This window comes from Lutra lutra, chromosome 1, assembly GCF_902655055.1.
Source record: "Lutra lutra chromosome 1, mLutLut1.2, whole genome shotgun sequence".
Lineage (NCBI taxonomy): Eukaryota > Metazoa > Chordata > Mammalia > Carnivora > Mustelidae > Lutra > Lutra lutra.
Genome location: NC_062278.1, coordinates 222,680,201 through 222,701,662, shown reverse-complemented (window position 1 = coordinate 222,701,662; position 21,462 = coordinate 222,680,201). Strand labels below are relative to the sequence as shown.

General features: G+C 63.6%; 1 protein-coding gene across 5 annotated transcripts; it reads left to right on the top strand.

The window, feature by feature from the left end:
* Window positions 1-2,682: 2,682 nt before the first annotated feature.
* On the top strand, window positions 2,683-19,877 carry PWWP3A (PWWP domain containing 3A, DNA repair factor). 5 transcript variants are annotated; one of them, XM_047710287.1, is made up of 14 exons: window positions 2,683-2,791; window positions 3,307-3,412; window positions 3,810-3,895; window positions 5,127-5,197; window positions 6,515-6,976; window positions 8,442-8,543; window positions 10,509-10,579; window positions 12,253-12,329; window positions 12,924-12,984; window positions 14,751-14,826; window positions 15,245-15,295; window positions 15,768-16,204; window positions 17,709-17,797; window positions 19,557-19,877. In XM_047710287.1, the coding sequence occupies exons 2-14, from the start codon at window positions 3,356-3,358 to the stop codon at window positions 19,609-19,611; spliced, it is 1,695 nt and encodes a 564-aa protein (XP_047566243.1). In that variant the 5' UTR covers window positions 2,683-2,791; window positions 3,307-3,355; the 3' UTR covers window positions 19,612-19,877. The 5 variants fall into 5 exon arrangements, with proteins under 5 accessions (XP_047566243.1, XP_047566238.1, XP_047566231.1 ...); XM_047710255.1 differs by having other exon boundaries at window positions 2,685-2,791; window positions 6,515-7,321; XM_047710264.1 differs by having other exon boundaries at window positions 2,773-2,911; window positions 6,515-7,321.
* The last annotated feature ends 1,585 nt before the right edge of the window (window positions 19,878-21,462 follow it).

Below are 21,462 nucleotides of genomic sequence, written 5' to 3'. Positions count from 1 at the left end.
CCGCCACTGCATCAGGTCAGGTGGCTGTGATACTGTGTCACAGACGTGCAAAACAGAACCACGGCAGGGAGGGGAGGGTGACATGTACGAGGCTCCTGTCTAGACTACTCCTGCAAACTTCTGTGAATCTGTAATCATCCTAAGATGATAAATTAGAAACAAAAATTTTAAAAATGCTCCTAGGGGGTGTCTGGGTGGCTCAGTTGGCTAAGCGACTGCCTTTGGCTCAGGTCATGATCCTGGAGTCCTGGGATCGAGTCCCACCTCAGGCTCCCTGCTCACCAGGGAGTCTGCCTCTCCCACTGACCTCTCTCCTGTCAGGCTTTCTCTCTCAAATAAATAAATAAAACCTTAAAAAAAAAAAAAAGAAAGAGAAAAAGACGCTCCTCGGGCACACCTAAGCCTGGAGGGACTCCCTCTGCTTTCCCTGACCCTTGTTCCCGGCCTCAGCAGACATCGCTTACTTTCTCTGAACAAATAGGGCTTTCTGCCACCCCATGGCCTTTGCACGGCCCCTAAGCTCTGAGAATGCTTCCCCAGTCCCCAGGCCCCTTGGATGTCAGGTTTTCAGGCCAAATCATTTCCATGATCCCTCCAGCCCGGAAGGCCCCGCCGGAAGCCCCCCGCGTCGAACAACACTGCTACTGCCTCGGTTTCTTCAACTGCTACGGTACCGGCTTTGGCAGGACCTGCACATACTCAACCGCCAATGACCAACAGTCTGGGCTGTGGAGCTAGGTTTCCAGTTTGAAATCTCAGTCCGGGGGCTCCCGACTTCAGCTCAGGCCATGATCCCCACACAGGGCTCCCTGCTCCCCCGCAGGCTGCTACTCCCTCTCCCTCTGCCCCTCCCCCGGCTCATGCTCTGTTTCTGGAATAAATAGAAAATCTCAGAAAAGCAGAGTCTCCCCTCTGCCTTGGACCAACGCGTCAACTTCTCTCTGGGTTTCTTTGTCCGTGAAGTGGGTTGTGCTCTTGGGACCTTCAGCGCCAGGTCAGAAGCCGGGCAGAGACCCCAGGGAGGCGCACAGGCCGGGCACCAGCCCCGCGCCGCGCAGTGCAGGCACACCCAAGACGGCTGGGAGCGCGCAGAAGCACCCAGCGCGGACGCCCGCCCGGCTGAGAACAGAGCAGACGGGTTCCGCCAACAGGCTCCGCGCTGCTGCGCCGGAGAAGCCGAAGAATAGGGCCTTGAGGGCCGGGCCTCCCGCGGCTGCGGCTCCCGGTAAGGCGCGCGGACGCTGCTGTCCCTACTTCATCACCTGTCGTCTCCAGCAGGCCGAGCTCCCCGAGCGCCACCTTCCCCGCAAGGCGCGCCCAGGCCGGGCCACCAGGCAGTCCCCGGAACGGGGGCGGAGTATCCCCCACCCCCAGACGCTGGGCTGCGGGAGAGGCTCCCCCACCAGAGCGCGAAGGACCGGGAGAACCGCCACAAGAACGGCCTTCCCCGGGCGCTTCGGGAGCCGGGGGGCGGGCGACCACACCTCCGTCCGGCCGGCGCACCCGCAAGGTGCTCCGCCGGACTGCAGCCAACCCGGCGTGCGGGGCTGCCACTCGGGGACTGGCACGGGGAGCCTGCGGGGCTGGGGTCCGATCGCCTGAAGACTCGGGGCGCACAGGTCGCGCTGCCGTCCGCGAGCGGAGGGCCAGGCGGGGCTGCTTCCACCGCCGTTAGCCCGCGCACACCTGCGGGCGGCTGCGCCGGGCGTTGACCTCCCTCCCGACCCGCGGCCACTGCAAGCAACATCCGCACCCCGAGGGCGAGCCGGCCCGAACCTCAGCTGAGCCCGCATTCGGCAAACCCGCCTCCGGACTCAGACTCCGCCACCGTCTGATCCATCCCACTCGCCGACGAGGGCCCCAGGGGAGCTCGGTGGGCACCGTGCCCAAGCACCAGAGCCGCGGGCGCCGTCTACACGCAGGCGGAAACAGCCGCGGGCCCGCTCTCCCGAGCCGAGCGGGTCCTGGCGCCCGCCGCGCCTTCCTGCCCCCGCCTTTCACCCGGCGCTGGCTCCGCCCCCTTCCTCCCCCCGCTCCCTTCCAGGCCTCAACTCCCCATTCCCAGCCTGCTCCGGGCGTCAACGCCCCCGCCCTACGCGTCCGCCCCTGCGCCCCCGCGCCCTCCTACCACCCCAGTTCCCCATCTCCCCGTCCGTCAGCCCCCCTGTGCCCCACTTCCCCCATGTCCCTGCCCGTCACCCCCTGCGCCCGCGGCAGGGCGTGAGGGTCCGGGCTGTGCTGAGGGCCACGCCTGGCCGACGCCGGGGTGGGGGGTGCGGGGGTCAAGCTGAAAAGAGGCGACGCGACGCCGGAGCCCAGCCCACTGATACCTGCTTCCCGGGCTGCGCTCAGCGGCTCCGTCAGGGGCACCGCGGCAGCACGTGGCGCCTCAGGAACGTGAAGGTTCTGGAAGGCTCTTTGGAAGGTTCTCTCGGGTCGTGTGGTGGGGACGGGGAGGGAACAGGGCGCCTTCCGCACGCCGCGGGGACCGGAGGCGGGTTCATAAAGGGAGCGGGGCCGGCCCGGGCGAAGACCGCTTGCCGTCGCCGCCCGCTCGGCGCCTCCGGCTTCGAACCCGCCCGTCAGTCTCGGCGCCCGTCAGTCAACCGCGGGCGCGCCCGCGTGCCCGCCCAGCGCCCGTCAGTCAACCGCGCGCGCGCCCGCCCGGGCGGAAGGGGCGGGTCCTGGGGCGGATACGGGCGTCCCATTGGCTAGCGGCGGGGGTAGGGCTTGGCGGCGCCGCGAGGCTGTCCCCGCCCTCACCCCGCGGGGGGCGGCGGCGGCTGAGGCGGTGAGCGCGGGCCCGGGAGGCGGCTGGGAAGGCGCGAGTGCCGACGCCGTTGGGTCGCCGCGGCCTCCTCGTCCTCTGCGCCGGGCTCGGGGACGCCGCGCTGCGGAGGCCGGTCGCCCGGTGAGGCCTGCGGGCTGCGTCCCGCGGGTCGGCTGGCGGGGGTCGAGGCGGCCGCGGCGGGACTGGGGGGGAGGGGCGAGCCCCGAGCGGAGGGCCCCCGGGGGCGCGAGCCGGCCCCCGCCGCGTGCGCCCCCTCCCCACCCTGGCCCGGCCCCCGCCGCGTGCTCCCCTTCCCGACCCCGGCCCGGCCCCCGCCGCGGCGGTGCCCGTGGGCGGCCGGCCCGGGAGGACGCCGCGCAGCTGTCCCGTCCCCCGAGGGGCCCCGCCGCGGCCGTCGCCGTCCGCGGGCTGCTCGGCCGGGTCCGCGCGGCGGGGCGCGGGCGCGGGGCCGGGCTGTTGCGCGGCGGTTTGCGCGTCCGGGCGGCCCCGACGCTGCTGTGCCGCTTGTGTTGCAGGGCGCCCGGTCCGTGCCCGTCGTCCCCGCGGGCCCCATGAGTCCGAGTCATGACAGACGCCCAGTATGTCCTGTGCCGATGGGAAGAGCGGCTGTGGCCGGCCCAGGTGACCCCCCTCGGGCGGCGGGTCCGGGGCTCGCGGGGGGCTCGGGGGACCGGTGTCCGCCCGGAGAGACGCGGGGTCGGCGGAACCCGAGCGGGCGGCCGCGGCCTCACCGCCCGCCTGACGGGCGCAGGACGCCGGAAAGGCCCGGTCGCGCACTTGGGAGAAGCGGGGGCCGCCTCGGGGAGGCAGGCGCGGCGGCGGGAGCACGGGAGAGCCCCCGCGCCCCGCCCGCGTCCGCCGCCGGCCCCGCAGGCCTCGCTCCCCCTGCGGAATCCCGGCGGCCGTCCCCGGGCGGTCGGAGGTGGCGGCGCTGCGCACCTCGCCGCCAGCGGTCCTTGGTGGTAGGCGTCCTGGCTTCTCCGTAACGGCCGCGCGTCCTGTTTCCCGCTTCCCCCAGGTGCTGGCCAGAACGGAGACGTCCACCGGACGTAAGAGGAAAAAGGAATTTTTCCTGAGTGTTCAGATACTCTCCCTAGATGAAAAGTTAAGTGCTGTGGGTTTTGTTTCTTTTTAAGGTTTTATTTACCGAGGGAGAGTGAGTGCAAGTGTGGGGGGCGGGGCGGGGGCAGAGGAGAGGGAGAAGCAGGCCTCCCGCTGAGCCGGAGCCCGGTGTGAGGCTGGATGCCAGGGCCCGGGATCGCGACCTCGGCAGCCCCCAGGGCCCCGGATCATGATCTGAGCTGAGGGCAGACGCCCAGCCCACCAGCCGCCCAGGCGCCCCAAATGTTGGGGTTTTTTAGTATTTTCTTCCGAATGGGATTTCTCTTGCTGCCCCCGCCCCAAAAGTGAAGTCCGTTCCTAGCGGTTTATTACTTTTCATTTGTTGTAACAGACTCCATAGTAGCGGTGCTCATAATCTTAGGAGGAAAACACTGGGGATGTTTTTTGTTTTTTTTTAAATGTCCGTTTGGAAATTGAAGATCCCTGTGAGGTGCTCTGTGGGATCCGTACAGAAATCGAATCACACACGGGGAGGACCCTTGCTGGGGTTCACGTGCGGATGGTTCCTTCCCGCAGATGTGTGTCTTTTCTCAGAAACGTGGGAGACGGCCTGTCCGTCTTGAAATGTTTGATGTCTCAGCCTGTCCGTCTAACGGGGGCGCATGCCGACGCTGGGGAAGCACACAGGTCTTTTGCTCTTGATCACCTGGAGATGGAAGACCGTGACATGACCCAGGATGATTAAAATGCGCAGATCACGTAGGAATCGTGGTATAGCTGTGTCTGAGGGTAGAATTCCCAGCTCAGAGAGAACAAAACCTCCCTTCTCAGGGCGGCCGCCTCAGCGTGCCTAGTCCCCAGCTCACACCTTCCCTGCGGCCACCTGGGGAAAGGAAAGTGCGTCCTTTGAAGCTAGACACCCCTGCTGGGCTGTAAACAGCTTTTAGTGACATTATTATCTGCTCTGAAAACCTAACAAAGGAGTTGCTTGTGCAGTTGAAAGTAGAATTTGGCTCAGAAAAGCTACAATTTGAATTCATTTTCACTCTTAAGCCCAGCCAACCTTTTTTGTCTTAAAAAAATTTCACCAGGGTCGTTGCTGCCTCTGACTTCAGGCATGTGAATTCCCGGCTGGCTGTGACTTTTGGTGTAAGCGGAAGGTTGAGAAGGAAGAAACGGAATCCGATTCTTGTGTCGTCTACAGAAAACCGTGTTGGAACATGTCTTGGTGGCCTTGGCCGGCAGCGGATAACTGGCCTTTCTGTCCCTGCAGGATTGAGGTGAGGAGCACAGACGTGGAAACCCTGAAGACGGCGCACATCGAACGGATAGCCTCCTCCCTGGGTAAGAGCGCGTCTCTACCTCACAAGGAGACCCGGGGGAGAAGGGAAAGACCCTGGTCCCAGGTAACCCTGAGCTGAGGGAAAGGAAGGAAAGGGGTCTCTGTTCTTAACCCTTCTAGAATTTGCCCCAGAGCCGGTCCTGTTCTTGAGTCCCGGCGCAGCCAGCCACAAGTGCTGGGGTCCCCGGCCTCCAGGGTGCGTTTGCCTCCATGAGGGGATGGGGAGCCACTTCCTTCCCCGCCACTGCCACCCCGCAGGAAGACTGTAGGACGGGTTTGGGAGCAGAGCTCGTGTGTTTAAATTCCACAGCTGAGCCGTGGGGGAAGGACTGTGTGACCAGCATGTAGGTGCCCACGGCCTGCTGGGGCTCTCATTGCCCGCGCCCACCCCCTTTGCCTTTCCGCGGTGCCCGGCGCACCCGCGGGGGGCTCCGCCGACCCACGCAGACGGGTTTTCTGCCGCCTCAACCCGGGGTGCACCCCCTGTCCCGAGCGCTGGGAGTGTCCTGGAAAGACAGACGGGGAGCCCTTCCAGCGGTGTGTATGAGACAGGGTCCGCTTTTGTTCCCAGCAGCATCCACCGGGCGCACCCCAGGCGGCCTCCGCCTCCGCCTCCAAGACACTCCTCTTGGTTCGCTTGGGTTGTGTGAGGGCTGGGGGCCTGGGAGGGTCTGGACGAGAAACCCGGGGGAGGCTGTGGAGGGCGTGTGCCCGCTGGGTCGTGCCCTGGCGTCCAGCATCTCTTCCCCATAAATCATGCGCACATGCGGGGCGGGGGGAGTCGATGCATCAGTAGCGGCGAGGGCGTCAGGCGGAAAGCTGCAGGCCCTGGTGCTCCTCTCTGGCTTGGAAACGCCGTCCTGCAGGAGTACGGACAGTCCGCCAGCCCCCAATGGGCCCCTTCCGTTGGCCAGCGCCCACCTGCTCCACCGCCCCAGAGCACGCTGCCAGGCCAGGTCTTTACGGAGACGGCAAGGGTTTGAGCCCCACTGAAGTTGAAACCGCGCGGGGCTGGGAGGACTTGGGAGGCATCGCAGTCCGTCGGCTGGCACTGTTTTCCTGTGACCTGGGGGAATTTATCCTGGAACGCAATCAGGTTGGGGTCGGTCAGTTGGTTTTTGGGAAGCAGGACCGGCGGCCCGAACAGAGAACAATAGCCATGGTTCTGTGGCCTCGTCCCACCCCGGGAGGACGGGGAGCCGAGAAGGGTCGGTCCTCCTTTCAGGTGTGACAGCCCGCATCAGCCCTAGGCGGCCACGGTGTGGCGGCCGTGCCAGCGCCCGCCCGACATCAGGCTCTGTGTGCTTCTTGCCCTGCAGCCTCCCAGGATGAGGTTCCCGCCGAGCCCCTGGAGGAGCTGGCCTACAGACGCTCGCTTCGAGTGGCTCTGGACGTTCTCAACCAGAGAGCCGCGTCGCCTGGAGAGAGCTCTTCGAGGGAAGGAAGAGTGGCTCTGTCCTCTGGAGGGAGGTCTGCGGACCTGGCCTCCTCGCTTTGTGACCCCGGCTCTTCCAGCCTCCAGGAAGCCGTGCCGAGCAATTCTGGACTTGAGAGGCGGGAACGCGTACACCCAAGGCTGGCGGCTTCACCTGCTTGTGGGAAGGACTCCAGGCGCCAAGTGGCCCACAAGGAGGAGCTTAGGAAAAGTGAGAGCCTGCGAGCCATGGCGGCCCCCTCGGCCAGAGCCGCCTCTCGGGACGGCAGTGGATGGAGAGTGCGCTGCAGACGGCGGACAGCCACGAGGCCAAGGGGGAGGAAGTTAGCACAGGAGCCTCGCCTGGGTGAGAGAGCACTTGCGCTCCCGGAGGGAGATGGTGGGAAAGAGAGCAGCCCGCCAGCCCCCAGCTCAGCTCCCAGCGCCAGGGAGGAGGCTCTGTGGGCCAAAGGGCGAGACCCGGGTTTGCCTTTGCACGGCACTGATGGGCTCCCAACCCTGGGGCGACCCACCAAGCGGCTATGCCCAGATGGCAGCCAGACGCTGCCCGCCCCACAGCTGGAGCCGGGGGCAGTGCCCAGGCAGGGGCCCAGGGGCCGCACGAGTCTGCGCAGCGCTGGTGAACTCGGCCGGCCGGCCCCCCGTGCTGCTGTGGAGCTGCCGAGAGATCTTCACATCCTGGTGGAGGAAGGTAAAGGTCTGCTGGCGGAGGCGGAGCTGGCTTCTCCTGGGGCTGATGCGGGTCAGGCACTCGCGTGATGTTTTTTTAAGATTTTACTTATTTGACAGACACACAGAGAGAGAGGGAACACAAGCAAGGGGACTGGGAGAGGGAGAAGGAGGCTTCCCGCTGAGCAGGGAGCCCGATGCGGGGCTCGATCCCAAGACCCTGGGATCATGACCTGAGCCGAAGGCAGAGGCTTAACAACTGAGCCCCCCAGGCACCCCCACTTGCGTGATTTTTCACATGATCTTAACGAGGTCGTGTCAAAATAGAGCCCGGGCAGAGGCTGCCCAGTTACTGTCTGTGTCCCACGGGATTGTAATTAGGACTAGTCTCAAATCCTTGGGTTTTTTGGTTCTGAATGGGCTGGGGCGGGGGGCACTGGAGGCTGCTCCCAGGGGCCTGGGCTCTGGCCGCCTCGAGGTCTGCCCCCTCTGATCGGGCAGGAAGCGCAGGGTGATTGGCTCACTGGTGAGCGGGGGTAGACGCAGGCGAGTCTGAGTCTCCCGACGTGTTCACCACTGCTGCAGAGGCGTACCTGAGTGCGGCGGCCGGCGGCGCGCAGGGGCTCCCTTCGTTTGAACGTGGCGCCGTCCCCCGTGTCTTTGTGCTGCTGAGAACGGTCCGTTTCTCTCGGCTTCCGTGCCTCCAGGCCCACTGGCTCCGCGCGCTCGGGTTTCTGCCTTGAAGCCTTGAATTTAAATGTCGTGTGTTTACATTCATCCCGTCGCGTCCGGAGGCGGCAGGGAGACAAGCCGCAGCTTGTCCCTGCGTGTCGTGTCCCACCCCCCCACCCCCCCCCCCCGCCCCAGTTGCCCGGGCCCTGCCCTCACTCTGCCTAGACTGCCACCCGTGCGCCTGCCCCTTATGGAGACGCAGCGGCCTCCCCCAGTCCTTTTCAACTCCGGTGTGTTTCTCCTGTAAGCGCACCTGGGTCGGAGGGTGGCCACCTCGCACCTGGCGGTGAGGAGGTCTATGACGTGCGATCTTCTCTGTTTGCGCTGATGGTCGCGGGTCACGAAATGTGTTTCTTGGGTTGGGTCTCTGAGACGGTGACGGTGAAGGTTGAATCTGATACCGTTGGCAGACCGTCAGTCTTCTGGAGAGTCCGTGGAGTTCAATCCCATTCATTCCGTCCTGGAGGAAGATGAGGACGACGAGGAGCCGCCCAGAATCCTCTTTTACCACGGTAAGTGCGGAGGAGCAGTGTGTCTGCTCGCGGGGCTCCCCTGGGCGGAGGCGGCCGGCCTTCCTGCCGCTCCGTCCTGCTGCCGCACCCACAGCCTCAGAGGTGCGGGGTTCTCCGCCCTCCTTCATAAGGGGAAGGCTTAGAGGGAGGAGGGCCTCCGGGGTGAGACCGGCCAGCCCTCCCTGCCGGCACGCTGCTCCCTGTACGTGTAGTCGTGTCTCGTGGGAGGGAAGGTCGGCCAAGCGGAGTGCTGGGTCCAGTTGCCACTGTTCGGGTGTGGCCTGGCGCTGCCTCCAGACCTTTTCGGGTGTCAGGTACATGTCCAGGGACGCAGGGTCTCCGCCCTGAGGCAGTGGGGCCCCAGGACCCCCTCCCACACGCAGGCGCTGTCCGCACCAGAGCCCACATGCGCTGGTGCACTCCCCGGGCCCTCTTTGTGGAAGGACCGGCGACGAAGACCCCAGATCCCGAACCAGCCACCGACCACAACTTAGTGTCTCGTGGAGTGGACGACTTGGAATGAGTTCCGTTTTCAGACTCGCCCGCTGCTTGTTTGGACACTCGGGAGTGTTTTAGCCTCTCGTTGTGGGACGGTTACGGATCCGTGAGATGTTGCAGAATAACGGGTGGGAGCTGGGGGACCTCTCCTCCCAGGCGAGGCCGGAGGGCGGGGGCGTGCCCTTGTGCCTCGGCTCCGCGGGCCACACTGCGTCCGCCTCTGGTTCTGTGCTGACGCGGGGCGCGTGTGTTTCCTCACCGCCCCTGAGGGTAACTCGACAGGCGGCGCACTGGCTGGGGCCTTGTGATTACTCTTGGTGGCCACCGCTTGTTCCTCCCTGAGCACCCCCACCGTCAGGTGCTAGACGCTTCCACGCCTGCAGGGCTCTGCCGGCTCAGCTCCCCGAGCAGAACTTACTCGGCCAGAGAAGGGACACAGAGGCACCTTCTTCCACGGCGAGAGGCCAGGTCACCACAGCCCCAAGAGACCCCTTGCTTTCTGCTTCCATTTGATTTCGTCTTGTCCCCGTGCCCCTGGCAGCCTGACGTCTGTCTGGGTGTTTCCCATGCCCTGTTTGTGTTCATGGGGCTGTGACGGTTCTCTTAAAAACCCAGCATTTCTCACCGGATGGATGACTGCCCTTTGCACGTTAGCCGTGCGTGTTCGCCCGTCTGCAGACCTTGCCTGTGGCCCCGCTGGCGGCCGGGGCGCTGCGGGAACGGGGTTCAGCTTGTCTCCACTCGGAAAAGCAGCCTCTCATGGCTGCTCTCGTTACCTCATTGTTCAGCGTTCAAATTCCCCGTTCTGGGGTTCTGCGTTTGGTTGGAAGTCTTGTTAAGTCTGTTCGGTTGTAATTGGCTGGTCGCTGGGTGATGATTTTGGTAGTTTTTGTTTTTTTTTTTCTCTTTTTGAAATAAGAGATAATTTTTGAAATGCGTCCTAGGAATTTGCTTTTTTTTTTCCCCAAGACTTACTTTCTTTGACAGAGTGCAGGGGCGGGGGAGGGTTCAGAGGGAGAGGAAGAAGCAGGCTCCCCACTGAGCAGGGGCACTCCCCCACCCCCCACCCCGGTGCAGGCTCCATCCCAGGACCCCCGGATCACGACCTGAGCCAAAGGCAGCTGCTTCACTGACTGAGCCCCCAGGTGCCCTGGAATTTGCTTCTTTTGTTGGGGTTTATGTGCTTCGCTCTTTTTTTAAAAACGGACCTGGAATTACTTGCGATTGTAGAGTAGTGGCCAAGGCGGTGCAGAGTTGACCCTGGCTTGTCCCCACTCAGCAGCGCGCGTGTCCCCCACACTCAGGGGCCAGCGTTGTCGTGAGACCGCCTTGCAACCGTGGGGACCTCTGACCAGGCTTAGAGCGTCCGGTCTAAGCAGGCGCTTGCTGTGTCCTTTCCAGTTGTTGCATTTAGTGAGTGACACAGATCTGACTTACTGTTCATATCTTTGTCCTTTTTAATTCCAGAGCCACGCTCGTTTGAAGTGGGAATGCTAGTCTGGCTGAAGCACCAGAAGTACCCCTTCTGGCCGGCAGTGGTAAGCTCCGGCGGCCTCGGGCACCCACTCAAGTCCCCGTGCACCCGCTCTCTCGCCCCCTTCGTGCCGGCTGGACCCCGGGGAGTTCTTTCCTGGGAGAAACCGGCAGCCTCGTGATTCTAAGCAGGGCTTCTGCACACGGTTACCTGAGTACGGGGAGTTCGATCGTTTTGGCACAGTTGAGCGTGAGGGTCCTGGAGCCCACCTGGACCGAGCAGCTCAGGAAACTGCCTGAAGAGTCTGCAACTTGCCGGTGTCTGATACCGTGCGCCTGAGGCTTCGTCTGCAGGAGCTTCTCCCGCGGGAGCTTGGAAGTTGCTCCGACTCCCGGGTGGGGACTCCGGGGTGGGGATCGGTTGTGCGGCTGAGGTGGCGGGCCTCAGCGCGCTGACATTTTCCAGCGCGCTTTCTCCGTGCACCTGGCCAGTGCGGGCTGTCCAGACGCCTCCTAGGTCAAGGCAGCGTGCCAGCTTCGCACCCTTCCTGTGGTGTCCAACCCCCCCAGACGGCGTTCCGACGGCGCATGCTCTTGGGCTTTAATTTGTAGTGAGAGATGGTGACGTTGAACTTGGAGAGCTGTTTGCAGGAGCAGGAGACACTGCCGTTGCCGTGGGGCTGACCTCCGGTGGGCAGCACGGCCGCCTCGGATGGGGCCTACTGGCTGTAGTGACGCAGGGTTGGCTTCAGGGTTGGTGTTGCGCCTCATTGGCTGGGCAGACGGGCGGCTTCAACAGACGTGCCGATGAAGTGGGGGTCTGTGCAGCGTTTCCACACCGTTGTGGGGGGTCATTGATCAGGGACCCCGGGCCTCCCTTCGGCTGGCTTCATGGCAGATGCTCATGTCCCCCTGCAGCCAGCACCCTTTTCCTGGACCTCCGCCTCAGCTTCACCAGCTCCCTGGGGACCTGCTGGGGAACGGATCTCCAAAGTCATAGGCTCCTGGGGCCTGCTCTCTACAGCTAAGCCGGGAACACGGGGACACTGGGCAGGAGGCTGGGCTGAGTCCGGCACTGCCGCCTCTGTGTGCTCAGTTGGTTCTACCTGCCTGAGCTCACTTTGCTCATCCCAAAAACGGGAGTGAGCCCGTTCTGCTGAGTGAGGAGACAGTTGCGTGGTCAAGTGCCGAGACGGCAGGCGGCACAGGGTTGGGTCTTTCTTTTTTTTTAAGATTTTTTTTTTTTTTAGACTTTATTTATTTATCTGTCAGAGAGAGAGAGAGGGAGAGAGAGCGAGCACAGGCAGACAGAATGGCAGGCAGAGGCAGAGGGAGAAGCAGGCTCCCCACTGAGCAAGGAGCCCAATGTGGGACTCGATCCCAGGACGCTGGGATCATGACCTGAGCCGAAGGCAGCTGCTTAACCAACTGAGCCACCCAGGCGTCCCAGGGTTGGGTCTTTCTGTTACGAGAGGGAACAGCAGAGTGCAGCCTGGTCCTGCGTGTGTGGGAGCACTAAATGTGCCTGCGGCCGATGCGGCAGTGTCTGAGCCTCCGACCCCGGGGCTTGGCCTTGGTGACGTCCCATGTCATTGTGTCCCCCCCCCCCCGCCAGCAGCGTCCTTGTCCCGTGCCAGCCATGTGCCAGCCTGTGCAGTGGAGAAAGGTCAGGAAGGTGGCTCAAAGCCCTGGCCTCTTCTGGGTTCCTGATGCTTTATTTTCTTGGGTTTCCCAACAGGTCAAGAGCGTCCGGCGAAGAGAGAAGAAAGCCAGTGTGCTCTTTATCGAGGGACACATGGACCCAAAAGGGAGAGGGTAACCCAGCTGTCTGTGCTCTCGGGAAATGCTTGGCGGGTGAAGGCCTGCCAGCTTGGGGGTGCCGGGATGGTGGGGAGGGGGCCTGGGCCCAGGGCCGGGATGGTCTCACGTGCCCCCTGCAATGCAGCTCCCCCCGAAGAGGAATCCAGAGGCTGTGTTGAAAGGGACCGCCCAGATAGTCCAGTTTCCCAAGCTTTATTTGCCTTGTTAGACGCTCAGTGGCCCCCACCTATTCCCCGCAAACTGTGTTCCAACCTGGTTGTCACGGGTGCCATGAGCAGCAGCCCTGCTGCCACCGGTTTTGTTGGCTTAGCTGTCCGCCCGTTTGCCGCCAGGCCATAATCCCTGCATGAAAATGCCTGTCTGCTCGGAGGGCCCTTTGCAAACACGTTTTGGACCCTCTGGGCCCCGGGTGCTGCCTCCACCTCCCAAGGGTGGCCCCAGCCACGTCCCGTGGGGCCTGTCTCCCGGGCTTCCTCAGGCTGCTGGTTGCTGGCAGAGGCCCCCCACGGGTCCCACTAGTCCATCGGAGAAAACTCGTCCTGACTCACGAGACGGAGTCCCCGTTAACCTTCGCCTCCCTCTTCGCAGTATCACGGTGTCTCTCAGGAGGTTGAAGCACTTCGACTGCAAAGAGAAACAGGCTCTTCTGGTACGTGCACCGTAGGTCGTGCCCGTGAGAGGTGCGCCGCCACGTGACTGGTCTGCTGGCCTGGCTCCGGGCATTCCCAGTGGGAACCACCACCGCCCTGGGAAGTCGCCGGCTATGCCCCCATTGTTGAGGCGCAGAGGACGGGGTGCTTGGGTGCAAGGCCGGCATCTTGACGTGGGTGATCGTTCAGAGGGTGTTCCTGCGCGGTGCCGTGGACACAGTGGGCCTGCGCGGGGGGCGGAGTGCTTGGTGGACACACCATAGGGAGCTTCCTGGGCTTGCCAGTCGCCGAGCCCGTAAGCCACGAGGCGCTCGTCTGTGCCACATGCTGTCTGTGCAGCCCTGGGGTGCTGTATGTGACGCCGGCTTTCCCGCATGGACCCAGCCGAGGGGAGGGGTCCGTTAGCCTCCTGCCCCCCGCTACGCGGTTCTTGTCCCAGCCCAGTGAGCGGGTTCCTGGCTTCGTGTCACTGTCTTCTGTGCATGTGGATTGCCTGGTAGCTCAAGGGCAGAGGCCCTCCGGGAAGCCTTCTGCCCAGCTGCTGTCTCCCTGAGCGCAGCAGGCGCGGCCTGCGGCATGGGCAGGGGCTGGGAAAGTTGGCACCCACACCGGGCCCCAGCCTTCTCTTCCACTGATGTGCGTGCCCGTGACGTGGTCCTGCTTCCGTCTGTCCGTGGTAGGAGCGCTCAGTGCGGCTTGTGAGCTGCAGCCTGCGCTGGGTGCCCAGTGTGCCCGTTGGCGGGTTCTGGAAGAAGGCCGGCCGTGGCCTCCGGCGCTTCCATGCTCCGTGAAGCATAAGCCCACGAGCGTGGGGAGCTGGTCACCCACCTTCCGGGCCAGGGCTGGCCCCAACCGCATGGCCACTCTCGGGGATCTGGATAGCTTTTTCAAAGCAGGGGGTGTCAGAGGGGACAGCAGGAACCTGGCTTTGAGGTTTGTGCGTCCCAAAGTCAGAACTGTGTGCTGTGACAAAGATGACGTGTGGCCTCACGTAGTCCAGATGCTGAGGTGGTGCCTGTCGCCTGTCGTCCTGTTCCCTGAGAAAAGCCAGGCCCCCTGGGAAGTGGGATGCACGGGGTCATTGGGGGGGCTGTTGCTGTGGCAGGAGCACTGCCTCCTGGAGCCACGGGATTGTCCCAGGCTGTGTTGATGGACCGGCTCTGGTGTCACGGTCACGGTTTTGAGCTCTGCTTTCCCGAGCACAGAGCAGCACCACGTGCTGTCCCTGTCCCACACCTGCCACGTGGGGTGGCCCCAAGAAGGGCCAGGAGGAGGTGACAGTCGCATAGGAAGGGGGATCTCAAGTGGTGGGACGTTGTCCCAGCTCAGGTCCTCGCGGCGGGTGGGGAGGGGGCGTGGTCCTTGGTTTGCAGGTGAGGACCTTGAGGTCTAGGTGGGCACCCCCACAGGGTACAACTCAGCCAACACCATTCTAAGGCAGGGGCACAGGCACGACTCTTGGAAGAATCTGCTTTGTAGGACTGTCGAGTCTGGTTTGGGGACGTAAGCCGCACGTGAGGTGCCAGGCTCCTTCCTCTGCTTCAGAGGCTCAGCTCTCCTGTTTGGAGCTCTCCGCTCCCGGGGGCCCACTGTGTGAGCAACCCTGGCCCCAGAGCCGGGCCTCCGCGCATTCCCCGTGTGTCCTCAGCAGCCCCGCACGGGGGCACCTGCCGGCGCTGCGGTCTAGACGCGGGCTGAGGTTGCCGACAGGATCGGAGGAGCCCGTGGCCCCTTGCTGACAGCTGCTGTCTCGCTCTTGGTGCAGAATGAGGCCAAGGAGGACTTCGACCAGGCCATCGGCTGGTGCGTCTCCCTGATCACGGACTATAGGGTCAGGCTCGGTACGTGGCCCTGCGTGCCCTCGGACAAAGGGACCGGGCTGGGGGCGGAGCACAGGCCTGTTTCCCTTGGCCTCCAGGCCTGGGCCTGTGGCGGTCTTGTCCCCGCCGGGGCAGGTGGGCTGGCACCCAGGCAAAGACGGAGGTACTGGGTGTGAATGGAGGTGGAGTTCGCTTTGAGTCAGGGCTGGCTTCCGTCTGCCCTGAGTCTAGCTGTCGGGAATCTTCCGACAGTGGTTTCTCTGGGCGCCCCGGGGGCGGGTGGCACCGTGACGCCAGTGTTGGTGTCCTGTCGGCCCTCTCGGGAAGGGGTCCAGATGGGGCTGATGTGAGGCCGGCACGCTGACCCCGCGTCCCTCGGGCCGTTTCCGAGCGCTGCCTCTGATGCTGGGACGCGCTGTCCTCTCCTGCCTCCCCGCAGGCTGCGGCTCCTTCGCCGGCTCCTTCCTGGAGTACTACGCTGCGGACATAAGTAAGTCCGCCGGCTCGATCGCAGCGTGAGGCGGCTGCCTTCTGTGTCGGAGGCTCGGAAGGGGAGGCGTCTGGGTGAGGCCGGGCCCTGTCCCGAGCCTGACTGCCGTCTGCCCCCGCTGCCCAGCGGGCACCCGGCCTCTTCTCCAAAACGTGTGCGCGGCGGCACTCTGCAGCTGCCGCCCCTGCCGCCCGGGTTGTGGGTGAACGGATGGTCCCGCCGTCCGCCGCCACCCCCGGTCACACGGCGTGGAGGCGGAGGGGTCCGTGCTTCCTTGGGGGGCTGCATTGGGGTGAGGCTGAGCTGGGGGCCGACGTGGGACCCCTCAGAGGAGGAGCCCTTAGGACCCTGGCGGTTGTGCCTGGGGGCGGGGGGGGCGGCTCTCCCACAGAGCCCCCAGGCGGCGTGGTGAGGGGAAGAGGGAGCCTCCCCCACAGGCCAGCGGGTTCACGGACGTGTCGCTCGTCTGCAGGTTATCCTGTCCGCAAGTCCATCCAGCAGGACGTCTTGGGGACCAGGTTCCCGCAGCTGAGCAAGGGGGACCCCGAGGAGCCTGTGGCGGGGAGCCCCCAGGGGAGGAGGCGGCCCTGTAGGAAGGTCCTCCCCGACCGGTCCCGGGCTGCCCGGGACCGGGCCAACCAGAAGCTGGTGGAGTACATCGTGAAAGCCAGGGGCGCCGAGGGCCACCTGCGGGCCATCCTGAAGAACCGGAAACCGTCCCGGTGGCTGAAGACGTTCCTGACATCGGGTCAGTACGTGACGTGCGTGGAAACGTACCTGGAGGATGAGCAGCAGCTGGACGTGGTGGTGAAGTACCTGCAGGGCCTGTACCAGGAGGCGGGCGGCCGGGCACCGGCGCGGGCCAGCGGTGACAGGATCCGCTTCATCCTGGATGTTCTTCTGCCGGAAGTGAGTGCGCGGTGGGGCTGTGGCGTGGGGCCGGCTGGGGGTCGTGGCCGGGGCCGTGGGGGCCGGGATCGGTGCTGGGCTGGCATCCTCCTGAAGTCGGCCCGGGAGGCCGCAGCCACGCCGAGTGTGGTGCCCACCCCGGCCGTTCCGTGGGCAGGAGGACAGGGCCCGGCTGTGTAGACGCCGTGGCCAGTGCTAGGGGACGAGAGGCGCACGCTGCGTCTCCTTGTGCACGCGGACACGTTTCCGGAGATGCTGCTGCTGTGGAAAGGGGGCCGCGGTTCTCCCACACGTGCCCGCTGGCATTAGGCTGGGTAGCACCACACCCGGCACTCCCCTGGTGGTTTTGGGGCTTTTTTGTTTTCTTTTCTCCCCCTGGTGGTTTTGAAGGTCAGAGGGGGGTTCTGCTGGGCACTGGGAGCGTGTGTGGGGAAAGTTACCCGTCACCTTCGTAACTCAAAGCTTTCGAATATGTGCGGGGGGGAAGCCTGCTGGGGCCGGGAGCCTGTGTGTCACCCCAGTTGCTAAAGTGGCCTCACTCCGCTCGTAGCTCCAGCCGCTGCCCCGTCCTTGTCTTTCTTATGTCTGAGTCCTCTGGTGTGTGTCTTGAAGGGATGGTTCTGCCCCAGGGACACTGGGTCCTGTGTGGGGACGGCTGAGGTTCTCACTGGGTCGGGGCAAGATGCTGCCGCACCCCATGGTGCTTGGGACACCCCGTCCGGGAGTCACCTGCCCTGTGTCAGCAGTGCCCAGAGCGGACGGGGTGCCGTGTTCTAGATCAGAATGGCTCGGTTTGATTTTTAAGATTTTATTCTTAAGTGACCTATATGCTCCACGTGGGGCCAGAGCCCCCGACCCTGGGACCGAGAGTCACAGGCTCTCCCAACTGAGCCGCCACACGCCCCACACAGGCTCTTCAGAAACGCTTCGTGGAGGGCCTGGGGGCTCAGTCATGGGGCATCTGTCTCTGGCTCAGGTCAGGATCTCAAGGTCCTGGGATCGAGCCCCGCGTCGGGTCCTCTGCTCGGTGGGAACCTGCTTCTCCCTCTCCCACTCCCCTGCTTGTGCTCCCTCGCTTGCGGTCTTTCTCTGTCAACTAAATAAATAAAATCTTTTTTTAAAAAATCACATTTTTAGTAACCAGAGTTTTTCTATTTTTTCTGAGGACACAAACGAGGATTTTCAGCGTCAGACTTGCCGTGTGCAGGGGTGATCGCTGTTCTGTTTTTCCTGCTCTTTGAACAGTAAACTTCAAAACTGTCACAAATGGGCTTGTTGGTTTTGCCACGTTCTCTGCTTTTAGTGACATGAACTCTCGTGTCTTGTCTCTAAGAGCGCGTCGTTCATGCCACACGGAAGTGTCCCTGCACACAGAGGCCTCCCAGACCCGCATGTGTCTGTGGAGGCCCCTCGGACGCTGCGCCGGGCCCCATGCGCGTCCCTCAAGCGCCTCGGGCAGCACGGGCCCGCTGGCCGCAGCTCAGTGCTCTCTGCCCTCTTGCAGGCCATCATCTGCGCCATCGCGGCAGTGGACGCTGTGGATTACAAGACAGCTGAGGAGAAGTACCTCAGAGGACCGTCCCTCAGCTACCGGTAGGCTGCTCCGGGCACCGCTGCCAAACCAGCGGCAATGTGTCCAGAAGGGCTCGTGTTCCCTCGTGCCGGGCGCCGGGGCTCGGGGACCCTCCGGCCGACATGCCGGTCCAGGTGCCCCGGCTGAACTTGCGCGGAAGCCCTCGGCCAGGAGTTGCCACAGGGACCCAGGGAAGCCAGCGTTCAGGTGCGCTGTCCTCGGGCGCATCCCCGAGCTGCTCAGAGCAGGCGGAGCTGGACCCCAGCCCGGCCCTCGCCACGGCCTGCAGGCAGTCCTCTGGGGCTGCTCCCTGGGCGCCTGCCGGGCCTGCTGGGCCTAAGCGCATTTTGCAGGGGCTCCTGTTAGCATTCCGAGGTTTCTCCGCCCTGCCCAGGGCCATGGCCGTTTGAGAAAACACAGACCACACGGCCGCAGTCACCCCGGGCTGCTCTTAGCTGGTCGGAAGAATGCCATGATCAAGATGTTTCTCTCCCGCCGGTGGGGTTAGCCACCCTGGGATTTTTGGCCCCCAGAGCCCCTAATCCCGTCTCCGGGCTCGCTGCCAGGCCTCGCTGAGAGCAGGCTGAGGACTCAGCTGGAGTGACAGGCCAGGGCCTCTGTCCAGGGCCGACCGGGCCTACCACCACGGCTGCCTGGCACCAAAGGCTGCCCCCGGGATGCCACGCTCTTTCCCAGGGAGGGCCCTGCTGCGTGCCGTGGGCCGCAGCGCCAGTGGGTGGGGAGGCTGCCCGCAGGGCCAACCTGGAGGAACCTGTGTGTGCGGGAATGATGACCTGGACGAGTCGGGAACATGAGGACCCCGGGCTGCAGGGAGACTTGGTAGTCCGGCACAGGCCGTCGACTCCCAGATACGGGACAGTGTTCTTGGGGGAGCGGTGCTGTCCTCCGCCTCGTCCGAGGGACTGGTTGTAGTGCCTGTGAGGAGGACTGTCCATCTGCACGCCCTGCCACTGCCCTTGACCTGCTGTGGGCGTGCTGGGTGTGGCATGGAAGTGACGTTGGCCGAGCTGGTGATGGCAGAGGCTCCCTTCTCCAGATTCCGGGGACGTGGCCTCCAACCACGGGCAGTCGGCCACTCCCGCCCACAGCTGTCTGGCTCCTTCCCCCTCAGCTTGTGGTGATGCACGGGGGGTGCCCCCCAGGCCTCGTGTTCCCCCTGAGCCGCGCAGTCACGTGGACTTGCCCACTGTCAGAATCCGTGTGCTTTGTGGCTCTTGCCAGCCCTGGCCTGGGGGTGCCCCAAACACCTGTTAGTGTCATTCTTACCAGGGAGTTGACGAGGACCATTGGATAGTTCATACTCCTTAAAAAGTTCTTTTTTTTTTTTTTATGAGTTTATTTTTTGGACAGAGACACAGAGAGAGAGGGAGCACAAACAGGGGGAGTGGGAAAAGGAGAAGCAGGCTTCCCGCTCAGCAGGGAGCCCGACACAGGGGTCGATCCCAGGACCCCCGGGATCATGACCTGAGCTGAAGGCAGATGCCTAACGATGGAGCCACCCAGGCGCCTCTAAAAAATTCTTTTTTTAATTGTTAAATGCATATGATGTAAAATGTTCCATCATAACCATTTCCAAGTGCACAGCTCAGCGGCGTGAAGCACCTGCCATCATGCAAGCACCCCCACCCTCTGTCTCCAGAACTTTTCATCGCCCCGGACTTGAGACTCTGTCCCCCTGAAGCACGGACTCATCTGTTTCATATTCTGAGACAAGGTAAATTATTAAAATGAGATATTCTCTCCTTTTATTTTCTGAAGGGAAAAAGAAATATTTGATAACCAGCTCCTAGAAGAAAGGAGTCAGCGGTGCTGACGCCGGAGGGGCCGCCGCGGGTCCTGTGGCCGGGTCGCGAGCGGAATCTGCAGGATCAGGGCCGGGCTGTGCTCACTTCTCATCTGTGGGTGTGCTTTTCCTGGCTTTCTTGGAAGGTAGAGTTTCTGAAAGGTGTTTGGAACAAAAATGTTTTATTTTACTGGATGCCAGTACTTCTGACTGTATTGTTCAACGTGAGGTGCACATCTGTTTTTTTTATGTTAAAAAGCACTGTATCCAATATTAAACAGGAGTTTTAAGAAAGAGCCTGATGTGAATGATTCCTTCAGAACATGTGCGCGTTTCCAAGTTTCCCTCCTCTCGAGGCACGCCCCGGTTCCCTGTGCCGGAGAACATGGGTGGCAGGACTCAGCGGCCACTCCCCCCCCCCCCCCCCAGTCCCATGTGGGCATTGAGCACTGCCCCGTCCACGCAGATTTTCCCGTGTGGCCGCCTGTGGCCCAGCTCTCCGAGCCAGGCCCTGGCATCTGTGTCCCAAGGCCTGGACCTCCTGAGCGCAACAGTCGCAGTCCCTGTGTGTGTGGCCGGGGTCACGGTGCGGGGACGGGAGGGTCTGTGCTGATGGCTCCTGCAGAAGCAAGACCTTTGTCTGGAGGCCAGGCTCACGTTCCTGCCCAGGCCCCGAAAAGGGAGCAGCTGGTAGGTCACCCCCGTGCCCGAGGATCCCCAGCCCAGGCCCTGGCCTGCAGAGACCTGCGTGGCCTGTCCTCACACAGTCACAGAAATTCTGTGGCCCGTCACTCAGATGAACTCTTTTCGAAGCTGCTGGGAGATGGCATAGCACACGGTGGGGGGTTTCATCGGGAGACCCCCGATGGCGGCAGCACCCCAGCTGGTGATGGGTTGCTGTGTCTGAACGTGGCAGACTCCCCCTCCTCTTCGCCCCCCAGGGCCCCTCTCCCCACAGCAGCCACTTACAGCAGGGGCTCGGAGGGTGAGCCTGTGGGGGGGCATAGGTTTGCTTGGCCCGAGAAGGCGCCCTCTGAGCAGGCAGGCCTCGCAGAGAACCCCAGGCCAGCTGCTCAGGGGGAGAGGCTGCAGCTCCAGAACCCTCCCAGGTGTGGCAGGGAAGTCTGGCCTGGGAGGGCGGGGCTGAGGGGCACGTGTCTTCCAGGGTCCCTGGGCCACCCTGCCCCAAGCTGGGGGGGAAGAACCACAGAAGCTGGATGGTTCCTATCTACCACGGAGCCCGAAGCCAGGGGCTTGGTCGCTCCCTCCGCTGGAGCAGCCCACCATTGTCTCCAAAGTGGGCCTCGCCCCTTTCTGGGAGAGCCTGGCGGCTCTGTCCCTGTCCTCTGCGCTGTGCTCCTGGACCCGGGTGGTGGTGGCTGGTGGCTGTCGTGGGCCGTCGCCGCAGGTGCAGTCTGCCCCTGGGGACCCCCGCGTTAAATGCCTCCCGCAGCCCTGTTGGGGTGCTGGTCCTAAGGCTGCTGGGGCAGGGGTGGGGGGCGCAGGCCTGGCGGCCGGTGGCCTAATGGCCCCTGGAGAAGCAGGCACAGCTGGTACGGACCTCCCACAGGCAGCCAACGCCTGGCCCCTGGCTCTTCCTCTGTCTCCCACTCTCAGGCCAAGTCATTCTCCAGCGGCCTTCCCGGGCGCTGCGGGGGCTGAGCGTCCTGCACCGTGTTGCTCAGTGCGGGGAGCCCCCCTCACCACAAGCCGGGGTGCACTTGCCTCCTTCCCCTGCCTGCACCTCTGCCCCTTCCCTCTGCGCTCACTCGCTGGCCTCTGTGTGGCCCCCCTGCCCACCCCTTCTCTGAACTGCTTCCCATCCGGACCCCAAGGCCCTGCAGAAGCTCCTGCTAAAGTCGGCTTGCTTTTCTCACTGGG